General features: G+C 41.1%; 1 protein-coding gene across 1 annotated transcript in view; it reads right to left on the bottom strand.

Moving 5' to 3' along the window:
* Positions 1–16,181, bottom strand: part of gpr39 (G protein-coupled receptor 39) — a 37,241-nt gene extending 21,060 nt beyond the window's left edge. Inside the window, exon 1 of the mRNA XM_046053824.1 lies at positions 14,605–16,181. Coding sequence (XP_045909780.1) covers positions 14,605–15,382 — 778 coding nt within the window. The 5' untranslated portion in view covers positions 15,383–16,181. The remainder of the gene's footprint in view (positions 1–14,604) is intronic.
* Between the last annotated feature and the right edge of the window lie 231 nt (positions 16,182–16,412).

Here is a 16,412-nt window from a genome sequence, read left to right as displayed (position 1 = left end):
TCATAAATAGATACAGAAATAAATAAATAAGCATCCGATTAAATGCACAAAAAAATAAAGTAAATAAATAAATGTAGGCAGTAATTAAACTATACAAGGAGACATAAATGTATATATCTATTTTAATTAGCTTCTTTACTTATTCACCTTTGTAATAATTACCTTGTTTATTTATTGTTCGTTATAATGTTCAACTTTATTTATTAATTACTTATTTTTTAAATGTATTTATTTATGTGTGTGCTTTAATATTTTTGTCTGTTTTATTCTTCCCTTGCATACCATATTTATACCATATATTGCTCCCTTGTTACCATATTTATTTCCCCAATGGTATTTATTTCTGCCTGTCCTTTTTATATTTCTCTATGCATTTCTGCCTCATTATGCAAATGAGGAGGGGCTGTGTCTCAAGGGGTGGACTTATCTCCTATTGGTGGACCAGTCAGATGGGAGAGCTCTCTATGAGAGGCCTACTCTACCTGCACACATCAACAAGCTTGCTCCTCACACAGTCAGATGGCTTCCTTCAGTGCGCTGAGGTGTTTAGCAACTCTGTTTGAAGACACTACTACCAGCCATGTCTTCCTTCTTTTTCGTGTGGATGCTCTCAAAGACTGTTTTCTGTTTTCAGTTTGATGCATGCATGGACACAAAACTGCAGTATAGGGAGAAGCACACGGTCAGCTAGCTGCAGCTAAATGTGAAGTGCACTCGTATTCAATTCTGTATGGTAAATTCAGTTTTGTCTGTTTCTCTCTTTACAAAGACACATGTTGCAGTCTAAGAGTCTGTATCCATTGTGTAATTTGATAACAACCTAACAATATATGTATTTGCCATAACAACTATCTTTGTGTTGACAGTTTGTTCCGCTGATACCAGAAAATGTAATACAGCCAAAATAAATGTGGAACATTTAAAAGTACACTGGAAGACAATTACCATGCACAAACATTTAAATTTTTCTAAAATATTATTTATATATCTAAAACATTAAAGCTACATTGACCAATATTTTCATTAACAATGGATTAATTGGTTATATGTAATGTGAAACAGGGTTGCTCATATCGACAGACCCATTCAGAATTATTACCTGACAATTCCTCTTAGCTCCTCTGAGCATTTTTGTGTCATTCAGCTCATTGTTTTGGTTTTATAGCCTTTAAAACCTCATCATTGGGTTCTGTATCACCAACCTCATCAACCTGATTGCCAGTCAGGGCAAGGAGCTGTTTTTAGTGAAAAAGCTCTGATAAACCGACTCTATGCTCAGCATTAAGCAGTAGTAGGGCTGGATGATTTGACCTAAAATCAAAATCACGATTAATTGAACATTTTACCTCGATTACGATTATTGAACAATTATTTTGTTTCTGAATGTTGTTTTTTGCCCTCATAGTTCACTGACAAGGTTTGTACTGTAGATATGCTCAACTATTAAAGCAGGGTTTATTTAATTTTTTATTCACAGATTTCATAAATCCATTATCTAAATGTTAATTGATAAGGTAATTTTGATGTGCACTTTACGTAGACATGGTTCCCCTATATTAGGCAAATGACCGCTGCCACTAAAATTTCACTCTATTATTTAATATCAATGCGGAACAAATGATTTTCACCTTCACACTGTGTGAGCACTGTAAATCAGGCTTTGCTAGCTTCCTCTCATTCATCAAAGGACACCTGCGTTAGAGCTGCTGTTATCAGAGCAGCTGAGTCAGGTCTTTTAACTGCAGTGCAATGTGTTTGCGTATGTTAGCGACTGAGTGGATGAGCGAATGAGAGTCTTGTCAGTCTGGCAGTAAATGTTCATTGTAGGTATACGGTCTATGAGTGTAGGTCACAGTGTGAAATTCAAATTTATTGAAGTTTTGCTAAAGTTCAATATTCACAGAGAATCCGGTTGATTTTCAAAATAAAACCCCCTTTGCAGACTCCCAATCGTAAATCAACAATAAACACAGTTAAAACAGACAAAAAAAACCCAATTCATCTACATAGCCAACTTAATCATAGTAGAAGAAAGATAATAAGCAAATAAGCAAAATCTGAACAAGTCAGAAAAATCAGACAGGCAAAACGCTCTTATTCTGAAATGCTCCATGTGGATATGTAACGTTAGCCTGCAGAGAGGAACGCAACGAGCTCACAGAGAGCTGTTGTCCGTAGTTGAAGCACACAAAATGACAAATTAACAACACGTTAACAACATGTAGGCTAAGCGCTCCGCCGCTGAAACACTGTAGTGTGAGTTGACGCCGGAAAAAAACCGCAGTACAGCCGCTGCCTGTGTCTGTTCGTCTGACGCCATTAGCCCACACGTTTTCCTAGTTCCTAGTTTGTTGTTGGAAAAGGTACACGCCCTGTGCCGGCTCTGATTGGTGAGTAGGACCGTAACAGGGGTCCTACTCACAATCCAGTTTGTAACTGCTTGACTGTTTAGAACGGATCAGATGCGCTGGATAATTAACCTACATTGTAATCGCCATCTTCACGATTAGTTAATCACGTTCTTTCAAATCGCAATTTGAATTTCGGTTTCAGTTACTTTTCGATTAATCTTCCAACCAAGCAGTAGATAGACAAAGTTAGTAACTAGCTGGTGAACATTTAGCAGCTAAAGGGCCATTTCCCTCAGGAGTTGATGGACCAAAACAGAGCTCAATGGACAGTGAACGTTGGAGTCAATACTGGTGACTTTTAAAATGTCAAATACTTGTTATGTTGAGCCAAAACCTTTCAAAAATAAGTGACAAGTGGGAGAAACTGATCACCTCAAATCATCCAAGCATCACTCAATCCCAGGAGTCAGTGTCAAGTTCTGACATGCTACAGCATAGATGTGTGTGAGGTGATGTACAGTATGGCATTGTAAAACAGATAAGGAAACACACCCACACAGCATAACCTGTGATTTCCCAGCAGAGCCCTTACACAACATGAAGATACACCTCTCAGCTGCAGGACTGTCTCCCAGGCGGCTTGGTGAGTGCAGGCTGTCACTCTCTGCTTGCCTTTAGCTATGCTGTCCGCCACGGGGCCACCTGGCTCTGGAGCTTATGACTAAACTATGCGGCTGTCAGTGCGGATGGATGTCGGTAGAGGTGGGAGGGTTGAGGAAGGGGGAATAGTGAGGCACATTCATCGAGCTGCCCAAACAGGCTCAACAAATCCTGCCAGAGGTTTATGTTATATTTGGTAGAAAAAGAGTTTGATAGAGGCCACCCTAGCAGCATAAATAGGGGACTTACAGTCTGCAGTCAAACACAATAAATAAGCCCCATCGATCCGAAGGAGAGAGGTTCATGGGTGGCAATTGGGCTGTCACTGCAGTTTGTGAGCTACGGCCGCACTCTGGCAGGCCAGTGGAAAGTGGCTGATGAGAACAGGTGAGACAATGCAAGGCCAGAAAACTTAGAAATCCTCTTAAAAGAATAATCCAAACCGAGTTTCTCTTACGCTGTTAGATGGCATCAATTTACTATGTCTGATTTCAAGACCTAATTATTATAATTATTGCAATTCATTATTGTCATTTCCATTGTTGCTGTTGCATTTCGCCACCCTGTCTGGTCTTCTAGTTTGGTGTTTTCTGAGCTTTCTAGAAATATTTTGGACTCCTCTTAAAGAACTCGTGGCATTAGTGCCTTTTTTTTTCCTTTTTCTTTTTACAGATGTTCCTCCTGCATGACTAGTAAAAGATAAGCAATGCATTTGATTAGCATTACTGTAAAAGGGAGCTTTGTAATTCAGGAATTTCCCTTTTCGTGATGTGTTCTCACAGCATAAACAATTTCTGAGTTTCACTGAAAACTACTGACCAAATCCCAGCACCATCTGTGGATAAGAATAAATCATCATGGGTTTCTGTGTCTCTTGAAGCCACCTGAATTCTCTCTGCAGCCTCTATGATTCTCACCCAGTCAGGGAGGAAAGAAAGAATCTCGCAGGTTCCAGACTTGCAAGTCTAAAGCCTCAAAGCTGTACTGATCAATATTTTAGAATTACAATAAATCAAATGACGTAATAATGTTAAAAGGTGACACTTGTAGAGACGAACCACAGGATCAGGGAAGTTCCCTTCCCTACAGACGTTGTTTGTAGGGCTGCAGCTAACGATGATTTTAGTAATCAAGTATTATTTCATCGACTCATCAAGTAATCGTATAAGAAGTTTCTTCTTCGTCCCTCGCTATTTTCTCTTTCTTCCTCCACTTTGCAAACAGCGCCATCAAATCACGTCATCTTAACTTGATCACAGCATAAGCGCGATGTGCGACAGTAATAAATGTCCGTGTGAAACAGTGCGCTATATATTTAAATGGATTAAATGAGGCATTGATGCAAAGAATTTGTGTCAATGCATTTTAGTAATCGAATTACTCAATAAATTGTTTCAACCCTAGTTTTTTTGCCTCTTTCAGTTCGTTGTTTTGGTTTTACTGCCCACAGCTGCTCTAATGTAAGCTCCGAATATTAGCATGTCCAGCTAACTAGTTTACTACCTACAAGATTTAGTTTGTCGTGCCCTAAACCACACACTAACTAACTAAACAACAATATTTTGTAGGGGCGACAGTTTGCAATTAAAAAAGTGTGTTCACAACTTAACACATCTCCTGTATAGGATTTCCACACTGTGTGGAAGCGGGTCCTTGATGCTTTCAAAGAAGATAAAATTCTTGTCCTGCTCTTTATTAGGAATGGGGAAGGTTAAACTCCAGAAACCCAGAGACAGCGTTACATTTGAAAATAAGACAGAATTTGAAAAGGTATGTAAGCTAACCAGCCAACCAGGACCAGAACAAATTAACAATGATCTTACATTTGTTTTGTTCATACTTGAACCAATTGCAGCAATACAAGAACAATGCGGTTTCTTTATGTCCATGTCTTCTATGTGGATTATTAGCTGGTGAGGATGCTGACATTTAGCATGGTAACTGTAACTATAGCCTTAGTGTTGTGGCACAATCAAGCGAGAAGCGATCTGATGCGAACGCAGAAGTCCCTGAAACCTGCATTCTATTGAACGGCCAGCAGGGGGCGACTCTTCTGGTTGCAAAAAGAAGTCCAGCTCCATTAGAAATAATGGTAAAATGACCCTACTTCTCCCCTGAATAATAATTACCCCAGTAAACACTTTCCTGATGAGTTTATGGTCACAATCGCTAGTTTCAAGTCTTCTTCAATACAAAAGAATTATTTTAAAATAGACCATAAAGCAGAGTATGTGTCAGGGCGGGATTATCTATGATTGACATGTCACCATGGCGACCTGTCAATCAGGCTAGAGCCAACTCGTACCCACGGCACTGTGTAAATTTATATTTAGTAAGTACATTTAGTTTTAAGACTGTTGTTCACTAGACAAAATTATCATCCCTGTTAAAATGACAGTTGACGTGAATTACAGATCTACCTAGTTAAGCTAGCTAGCTCCGTACACAGCAGTTAGCTCCACCGTTTCATCACTTCCGGACACTTCCTGGTCGCAAAAACTCAACATGGCAGCAACGGCCACGTCACAATGACTACGTCCATTTCTTATATACAGTCTATGGGCACAATACCATGAACGTAGCCGTCAATTACATATTCAAGACTAACTTTACAATGTTGTTATTTGAAAACAACTTGCATTAACAAGTCAACAGAAGACAGCATTTAAAACAAATTTATAGAGGCAATGTTAGCTTAATTAGCTAGCTAGCTACAACTGATAAAAACTTGGTCTTGACAGTTTTCTGTCTGTGCCAGCAACAGACGCTACCTCTGCCTGAAATCAAGGGTATGTTGTTTGTTTGAGGCTAGTGAACAGCCAGTTGTTTTTAATTGTAGATAGATTGTATGCAGTGTTCATTACTTTGCATTCTGAAGAGAACACAGAGACCGTTGTCCATGTATTTCATGTCAGCTGCCTGAACATTTCTTCTGTTTAATGCCCTTTTGTTTGGTTGAAATCATGTATTTTACTCCAGCATGAAGGTAAATGTCACATTGACAAAACATATAGCATTTTTCATTTTTCAGCTCACTAAGTGCATTGTTTGATACTCAGCTGTGATAAAACAGGATTATCACTACACACATCTTGTATGAAAAGTGTTCAAGAATAACAATAGCACTCCTTGCTCTCTTATTTTTCCCAAGTCCCCATGCACACCCTCCTTCCACATCTATTCAGCCTCAGTGAGTGCTCCCTCACAAATGGCCTGCATAAGTCAAAAGTCACAGGCCAAAGGCTGAAGGCAGCAAAACAGAATTAATATTCATCTCCCAAATGCTGGCTCCCAGTGACTGAAAAAAACATCTAAAGCAATTAACCTCCTGTCCTGGACGTGATGTGTGGGCAACTTAACAAGGATGTTCTCTGATTTTAATTATTCTCCAAAGTCGCAGAGCCCAACCGGGATTAAAAGTTATTTCAAGGTAAAGTGGAGGGGTGACAGGAGCGTGGCGGCTTGAGAGATAATTGACACGAGTGCTTACACCAGGAACGTTTTCAAGCGAGTGGAACCCTGCAATGTGCAGCAGGTCTTTTCTGTCTGCCAACTCCAGTAACAATTCAATTCATATTCAGACTATTACAATCCTTACAGCAGAGTAAGCCAACAGTCAATAAAGAAGAGAGTGAATACTATTGATGCCAGCAGACTGTGTCATGACCCCCCCCTAGTAATATTCAGCCAAATGTAATATTCCATTATGAAGACAATGAAGTCCACTTGCCAGTGTATTGTTGTTTATGAGGACTGAGCTGTTATGAATTTTAAAGTAGTTATGACAGACATGATAATGTGGCTGGGAGGAGAAGGCAGCAGGTGAGATGATTACAATATGGCCTGGCTAACAAGTATGTGGTTCTTGAAAAATTATAATAACTGTGTGAATATATTGCTTGGTTGCTTGCTTATTCCATTAGTTCTATTCGACTAAAAACTGAATTATTTTACTGACTTTTTGTATTTGGGTACAATGGAGGTATAAATATTAGAACATTATGACTTGTATATCAACCATAAACACATAACCCACTCTGTATCTGTCCTCATCAATATTTACATACATCAGTATTCTAGTCTGTTGGTTACACATAAAGCAATAAACCTTGACTGAAGGAGTGTGGAGATGGAGTGCGTACTGTGAACACCCCACACAATTTCTGCTAAGATAAAGTACAAGCAAACTGTTTGTATAAATGACTATCACACACCGAGGAGTGACATTACTGATTAAAAATCAGTCAAGGACGTCGGGTTTTTAGTCTCAGATTTCCACTTCCTACTTTGCCAAAAAACATCAGTCTTCTCTATGCAGTAGGGAGTCGCCCATTTACCTTAATTTAATCCTAACAAGAGGATTATCTGCTGAAAACTAAAATAAAAACAAACAAAAACTCCACCTCACCTCACATCTGTTGACAGGCAGTAGTAGTGAAGGGTGGCACCTTCCAATAAAGCACAATTTAAAATGAACAACACAGCCAAACAGCTTTAATACATTTTAATATTGTATATGTGATGGCAGCAAAAGTTACTTCTTCCAAACAACATGGAGCAAGTAGATCCAGTTGATTTCACTTTCCTCTGTGCTCAGAGAAATATGAATATTTTTTACTTTTCCGAGAAATGCAGCGTAGACTTATTAATTTCCAGATAGTATACAGGAATTGCCTGTATGTGTGTGACTAGAAATAAAGTGAACATGGGAAAATAATAGTGTTCTTCAGACAGGATCACATGGTATATTTAGACTTGACTATGGCTGTGTCCGAAATCACTCACTACTCCTCCACTTTATCGGAAAACAGATTTCCACAGCCCTGTCTCACAGTATTTAAAGGACCAAACTTTTGTTTTCAAGCTATAGCTCCTTTAATAAAAATCATTTATATTTTTACATTTTAACCACATTTTTTCAAATACATACTGTAGAGTTTTTAGAACAGCCATGCACATTTGTTGCATGTCTTCCCACATCTCATCTCTTTTTTCCCCCGTCAAATCTGTACTGTCAACTCTCTTACAAAATGTAGGGCTGGGCAATATGGACCTTTTTATGGATATGGATCTTTTTACAAGCCAGGTCTTCAGCACTGTCTCTCCCTCCGTGTTGTTGAGAGTTTGAGAGTAGACGGCTGCGTGCAGACGCAGAGGGAGGGGCGGGGCTGCGCGGTGAGGGAGAGCGATGAGCAAACGCCGGCAGGACTTTACGGAAACATATTAATTAACTCAACATCAAAACGGTATTGTCTGATTTTATATCTCTTTTGAAATTATATCTGTATACCGGAATAGTTGGAGAAAGAAATACAACATCTCAAACACATCCGAGGTGGGCCAAAATCAACTGGACTTGGTTGAAGATACTCAAAGACGTTTAGCCTCTCCTCCAAGAGGCTTCTTCAATTCTTGCACGGAATCCCAGCCATATAGCCTCTGTGGGGTCATTATCAAGGTGATGGATACCACCTGGTTCATTAGTGCTCCTGACTGTTTTACAACAGCAGCGAGGAGCATAAATATACATAAAGTTGGAGCCTCACTTAGGCCCATTATCAGCAACATCAATTCAATTACCTACAACATTGCCAAACACACATAAACCTCCTAGCCCCCTTGGTCAGCTAAACGCCTCACCACATCTAAAACTGCAGTGACTTTGTGGACAAAGTTTCAGGACTGAAACTTGACCCAGATGAAACCACGGTGTCCTATGAAGTGACCTCTTTGTTCACTTGCATCCCCACCACGGAGGCAGTGGAAACAGTAAGGACACAACTGCTAGAAGACAACACCCCGAATTACAGCCCAGACCAGATCTGTAAACTACTGGGTCTCTGCCTTAAAGAGGTGGTATTGTGCTTTTTGGCTTTTCCCCTCTCCTTTATTGAGTTATATACATTTTTTTGTGCATGTAATAGGTTTGCAAAGTGAAAAAGAACAAAGTCCAGACCAAAGGGAGTTCCCATCTCCCACAGAAAACTCTGCTCTGAACTGCCTGAAAACAGCTTGTTTGTCGTCCAGCCGTTTCCCCTTTCATCCCTGTGACGTCACAGGGATGAAAGCTAAATGCACCTCACATAGCGCTCGCCAAGCAGCTACTCCGACACGCCCTCAAAAATACTGGTGGAAAAACACTGAGCTGCAGCACACAGCTCTGCTCTCCCTTCCAAACACTAGCTACCCTCCAGGCAGTCAGTGGACATAAAGTTGTTCCTGTGATGTAGAGACAGAACTCAGTTAAAACTTTATGGATGAAAGATACTTTTGTTACAGATTAATAACTCACCACTCTGAAACTCTCGCTCCAGTCCATGTTGCCAAGCTGGTCGGCAACATGTACAGCTGAAACAAAGCCGTGTTTATTGGCTTCTCATTGACCCGCCCTTCACTGCTCCTGATTGGCTAGTAGTCCTTAACTAGGAACTGTGCATGTTCAACTCCCAACAAAGATCATTTAGAGCCAAGATGCATCACTCCATAGCTAAAATGAAGCCTTCAACACAGGGTGAAAAGAGGAGCTGCAGCAATGTGCAGTATGACAAAAATATGGTGTTTTATTGAAAATAAACCATGTAAACCTGTTTTGGTACCACCTCTTTAACACCAACTATTTCCAGAACAACGGGTGATTCTACAGACCTTAGGAAGGCTGTTCCGTGTGCTCACCAGTATTTCCTATTATGATCAGTGTTGGGCAAGTTACTCAGAATTTGTAATATATTACTAGTTACTTATTACTCCTTAAAAAAGTAATATTATTACTTTACTTATGACAGCGGGGGGAGGGTATTCTATCGTTGGACAGGTTTGTGCTGCGGAGCCAGGAGGTGCTGCACGAATATATGCTCCCCAATACAGCTCCTTAATCAAAAATTATTTTATATACGCCTAGTAAAAATTTGGAAAATCAATATGTGGCGGTCCGTGTTGATAATTATCCAAATTACTGGTTAATTATGGGAAACACTGCTTTCCCTACCACCGCCTTTCACCCTCAAACAAAGCAGTCTCTCCCGACTTTTTAACTAACATCATATCCATAACAGCAGCAAGGACTGTGGTGTTTACAGGGCATATAGCCTGGGCCTAACGTTTCTTAACGCCACCAGCTGAAAAAAAATAATAAAGCAAGTAAATCCTGAACAGCTGTTTTACTGCACAGACCACCTCTCTCCCTCGTTCTCCATTCTTCCTTTAGTTTTGGCAATCAGCGACATGAACAACAAAGTTTGTCATGGATTTACGTCAAGGATGGTGCGTTCAGTAACGAGTAACGCAGCGTTACTTGCCTTAGTAACTTGTAATAATATTACCGTTTTAGAAAAGTAATTGGTTATACTACTTAGTTACTGGGAAAAGTAATATTATTACTGTATAAAAGAGCGTTACTAGTAACGTGTTACTGCCCAACACTGATTGTGACCAACAACTACATGGAAGAAGTAGAAAGCAGAGCCCTGAACACCTTCAGAGGAACAGTACCGAACCACTGGTACAGATCCAAATTAAAACCACTGCCTGCCTCGGCTGTAAAAAGGCTGTTTAGAGCAGCAAGAGGGAACAAAAACAGTAAACTTATAACTTTATTTACTTATAACATATTGTGACAATAAAACTACCTACCTACCTAAAGCTGCAGACTGTAAAACCAAAGCGATGAGCTGAAAGAGGCTAAAACCTTCCATAGAGCTGAGGGGAAGTGCAGAGTCTGGTGATCTTTCTCAGCGGGTTTGTCACAACCAGGGACCCCTTTCACATTACAAATAGTCATTTCATCCATTGTTAGTATAAAAATACTGATTAGGGCAGCTTTAAATTAATAAGTAACTACTATATATCAGTGTTGTAGTTGATGCTGCTGGTGTTAGTGCGAAATAACAAATAGTTTATCGCTTCACAACGGACAAAGCTTAACATACTTTCCGACAGTAGGTCTTCATCCTACTAATGTGGAACATCTTTAACATAACCCCTGTCATCATCTTTCTTTCCCCTCTCTGTTCCTCCATCTGTCCCTACTAATCATCACCGTCCACCCTCCTCCTCCTCATGACCATCACAGTCATCATCATCATCCTCATGTTCATCCTCATGTCCCCGTCCTCATCGGTTAACACCAGTCAATGTGAATATGTGTAAGCAGGTTCAAAATTACATCCATACAGCGGGACAGAAACAATTATGTTTGTTTCAGCCCATTAAGCTGCGCAGGGATTGTGACTAATGGATGAAACCCAATTTTATTCATTGCTTGTAATGCACCTGACCCGACCTCCACCCCCCCTTCCCCATCCATCCGAGTTCATCAGAGCACAGACACTCAATTTCATTCACACACTGTCCAATACTAAATACTTAATTAGATTGCTGAGGACATATGATTGGTAAATGAATCAGAGCACCCTAACCAGAGCGTCACGGTCCTGTACTCAAGGAAACAGGAAACAACACAGGTGTGGAAGAGTAGAAAGAATGTATTGCTCACTCATTTAGTACACAAAATCATTTGCATATGAAGAAGAAAATACATTTTGCGTTAATTTAGATGAATTGACACGTCAGTATTTTATTAAAACAAAAATGGCAAAGGAGCAAGCAGAAAGTCAGCATCTATCCATCACATGTTTTTTTCCTACGGGATGCTGCAAGGCTGATTAACTGTCTCAGTGATTGTCAGTGTGGCTGATACATGGCTGTCCCGAGGACCTAAGCTTAGTTATAGTCACAGTGCTTGCCCCTCAACAGTTTAAAGGATGCATGCTATAGATTTTGTCATGGTGAACAACATCCCTTAGATCAGATTACAAGGGAGATCTGAGATTGTATCCCTAAACAGCGTCAAGTGTTAGTGTCTTATTTTTGTTCTAGTGTCCCTATGATACATTTAAGGTCGCTTCTCAAACTTTAAGACAGATACAATTGATACATCTGGCCCCCCAACATCCCCCCGCCAATTTAGATAGAGGAGAGGGTCAGTGTTCCAGACATATAAAAACAATGTTATACAATCCCCTCCTATTATTATCCTGTGTCTTACTCCTTCTATGTGGGATAATCATCTCCATTTCTCCTACTACAGTTCCCACGATGCTTTGGGGGATGTAAACAGGTATAATAAGTATAATGTTGCACAGATTCATTGAGTTACACTGCGGGCTACAACTTGAGCTCAGACATGAAGCAACTTTAGCATTCATCTGGAGTTGTGTTTCTGGGCACCTTACAAAAAGAAGTCTAATATTTACTCTTCTTTCAGCTCAGTTTTAGTCACCAACTAAACATGTAGCTGTAGTTGTGAGTGTCTGGTTTTTGCTCAATGTCGGACTGATCCAACATGACATCATGGGTGATTTTATTCAAACATATGTCACAACGGACTAACTGATGCTCGTCTCCAAAGTGGACACATGAGATCTCATGAGATCATATTTAACATCAAAATCAGTCATCTGGTCAAGAAGGCTTGTCCCTTTGTACAAAAATAAGGCAATCTGGCTATTCTATGCTGTCCTCACTATTCATGCTCCTAATTGAGGCCAGATGCTTTTGCAAATGTGCCCACCCATTTTAAAAATAGTGGCTTGTCTTCAGTTGCAGGTAGCAGCTGCAATGTAGATGGCAGGTATTACAAAGCTGCAGGTAGCAGAGCCATTTCTCAGCATGCGCTCTTGCTTTGCCATCTGCAATTAGAGAGACGGCTTTTCGACTGTCCTTCAAAACTGGCTGTGCATTTGTCTCCACTGTGCTGAACATACAAAATGAAAGGAGGGGTGGGCGATAACTACTCTCATGATATTACAGGGTCAAAAAAGTACAAAATGATGAAAATAATTTTTGGTTTAGATCTCACAATAGCTGTTGAGCTCCTCCTCCATGGAGCCGGTAGCCACGTTACTTTTGCTTGCTGTTGCATTGTGTAACTGTGTAACGCCATTACGTCAATAAGTCTGAATATTTTTTAAATCATATTAATAATTATAGCGATATAGCGAATTATTCGTCGTGAACGATATTACATGGCACACCCTAAAATTTAATAAAAACAATTAAAAGAGCGTTCTAGTTCATTTGTGCACCCGTAAATCTACCTATAAAAGAAAACTTAACATTCACTATGTAGCGACGTAACAGCCGTTACAATGTTGTCCTCACAATGTTTCAAAACTTCGTATACAGTAGAGGAATCTGGAATGATGCTTTTTGAACATTATCTGATTTTTGTTTTGCCACTTGGGGGGAAGCAGTATAAAGTTGTATAAAGTTGTTATGGTGAATGTGATTTGTGTGTTTGTTGTTTAGTGCTGGGCAGGTAGCGTGCAGTGAGTTCACCAGAGATATTTCATTGACAACCGCTACCTGCTGCTGCTGAAAACAAGGCTGTTGAGAGCAACACTCTGAAAGCTGAAAGACACTAAAACTCTCCATAGAGCTGAGGGGGGCTGCAGGGCTGGGTGATAATTCTGTTCTGTTTGTTTGTCACTAAAAGACACACCTTTCACATTATACGGTGCATATTGTTTTAGAAACAGGAAAATGTATTCATTTCTGTATCCTTTACTAAGAAACTGACTAATATACATTTCCCCAGATATAACAGTGAGTTTATCTTTAACAGCTTCCCTCTCCAGTGGAAATCAGTTCCTGTGTCCTGCTTCTTGTCAGTGTACGACGTATTCATGTGGTCATTCTCTGTGACGGTCTGCTGTATAACCAAAGGACATTGGGAGTTTCTGTATTGGTGTGTCTCCTATTTCTTTTCATATCAGCCTGTCTGCAGTGGGGCATACCAGCATCCGCTAACATCTCTGAACTCCGTTTCCAGTGCTAGCTGATGTCCATTGGACCAAGACGGCGCAGATGTCCTCAGGATGTCCACCCCAGTGCTCACATTGCATTTATTCTGGAAATTCTGTTGGCATTGTTAGCACCCACTGCACACCTGGCTGCCTGGAAGGAGAGTCCTTCTCTCTGAGGTCTTCCATTAGTATTTTTGTTCAGTATTTTTTGGGGGGATATACGTTTTGTGGGAGTCATTTTCTGAGTTAAAATATGGCCATTGAGCCCTTGGATATTGTAAATAGCGGCTACCTTAACAAAACTTGTGTCATAGCCTATATTCAGCAACTTTAATCCTGTCTCACCAAATGATGACTGGACTGCACGGAAAGACACGTCTCAAGGTAGACAGCAATCTTCAAGTTTGAAACATCATGCAAACAAACTTAAACAAGCAATAGTTAGCATTTCAAGATGGTTTTATCTGCAGTGTTTCTGTCAGTTCAAGAACACACCCTAAACAAAAGCAGCGTGTGTGTATGTGTGCGTTAGTGTGGGATATCAATCATTCGAACGGTCATAACATTAGCCTGTCAGACATACATGTCTGACCATCCCCAGCATCGGTGGTGATAGAACATCACACAGGTCAACTGGCCCCCAAAGAACACATTTATGTTACCACTTTTCACTCTTTTATGTAGAAATTCCAAAAGGGTATGAAAACTTAAAAGTACACACACACACACTCTAAACAGACACACCGCGAGCTCTTTGATATATATTTTTTGATATTAAACCAACAACCTACCAAGAAAAATGATGGTCTGCTTCCTGGCTGTCCTGACCTTTGAACTTTCGTGCCTGGCGTCTCTTTGGGTCCCATTGGTGGCGCCATCCGTGGTTCCTAAATGCTTCTTAAGGACGACGACCATGGCCCGGCACATGAAGGCCACCCAGATCAACACGACCATGTAGACGATGAAAGCGATGAAGATGCTGACCCTGTACATCGTCCAGCGCTCCCTCAGATTGGTACAGAAAGTCAGGTTCTGGACGGGTGTGCTTCTTGCGATGGGAATGTGTCCCTGCGTCCCCGTGGCAATCAGCAGCGGCAGGGCCACGAGCAGGGACACCACCCAGGAGATGGTGATGAGGGCCATGGTGCGTCTTTGCCCAAAGGCTTTGAAGCGGAACGGGTGGCAGATGGCCACGTAGCGCTCAAAGCTCAGCGTGGCGACGTTGAGGATGGTAGCATAGCTGCAAGCCTCGAACAGAAAGTTGTAGATTTTACAGGACGCGTTGCCTGAGATGGACGAGAACGGGAACCAGATGGCGCTGTAGAGCTCCACCGGCATGCCGATGAGCAGCACCAACAGGTCCGAGCACGCCAGGCTAACCATATGGTCGGTGACGTTCTTCTGCAGGTAGCCGTTACGCTTCAGCACCTGGGTCACTCTGATTGTGATTGAATTACCCAAAATGCCCGTCACCAGGATCAGGCTGTAAAATACTGTCAGGAAGATTTTGGTGGGCAAGTTGGGTTCAAGCTCCCTCCAGTTTTTCTTATCTGCTATTTCCTCATTCATGGTGAGGGAGTGGTGAGCTCAGGTTTACCAGGTATTGATTTTTTCTTGTAGCTATTAGTTCTGCTGGGCGCCCTCCCGGTGATTAGAGCCGAGATCCAGGAGCGAGCAGTTTCCCAAGAGAGCACTTTACCCTCAAGCCTTTTCTTTGTCTGGAATTATTTCTTCAAGCAGGGGGGGGGGGTCGGAAAAACTTCATATCACCGTAGGTGTATCATTTCAGGACACTCCACAGCAGAAAATACAAAGAATCCACCGCCGGCTACTTTTTACTATCTTCTCAATGTTCAGTGTCTTACCCCCCAAAATCCAGTGTGTGGCTCCAAGCCTGGTCCTTCTCCTCCCATTGCTGATGATCAACTTGAATCCCCGTGAGTCTCAACAGCTTCTAGTCCAGAGCTGAGTGTTTGTCTGTGAGTGTTCAACATACCCAAATTTCCTCCTCCCATCTGAGGGCAGGGCAGGGCAGTTAAACATTACACTACCACAGGCAGTGTCAGTGGTGAGGCCGGCTTTCATTTCTTATCAGTGCTAATGTGCCTCCCTGTCACAGAAACACTTGGTTTTCCTCCAAGTTGAGATTAGACATACCGTACAACTTGGAAACAATCTAGTAGTTTTGTAAGGAGATCCTAAAGGTGAAGCTGAACCTGAGAGTGACATGCAAAGAAAAAGTCACAGTCGCCTTAAACATGGCTGAGAACGTGCACTCAAGTAATGAAGACATAAGAGAATAGCCCATTTAGGAAGGCACAGAAGTCAAAAGTGTAGGGAAGTGGACAAGTTTAAAAAGGAACCCGGCTGAAATAAGCCAGACTGTGTGGGAGAGGGAACACATTTTCCACACCAGTTCTTATCACCTATAAAATGCTCATGTGGAGAAAATGCAATACAGAAACAGAATTATGATTGGGTGGTATTATTTGAGTGGTTGATAAAATGATAGGCTACTCTTATGAGCTTTTCCTGCATCTCAAATCCAGTGAATGATTGTTAGGTGATTTTGCACTTGAAACACTGAGCAGAGCCCTGG

This window comes from Micropterus dolomieu, linkage group LG07 (genome assembly GCF_021292245.1).
Source record: "Micropterus dolomieu isolate WLL.071019.BEF.003 ecotype Adirondacks linkage group LG07, ASM2129224v1, whole genome shotgun sequence".
NCBI lineage: Eukaryota > Metazoa > Chordata > Actinopteri > Centrarchiformes > Centrarchidae > Micropterus > Micropterus dolomieu.
This window is presented reverse-complemented; position numbering and strand designations above follow the sequence as displayed.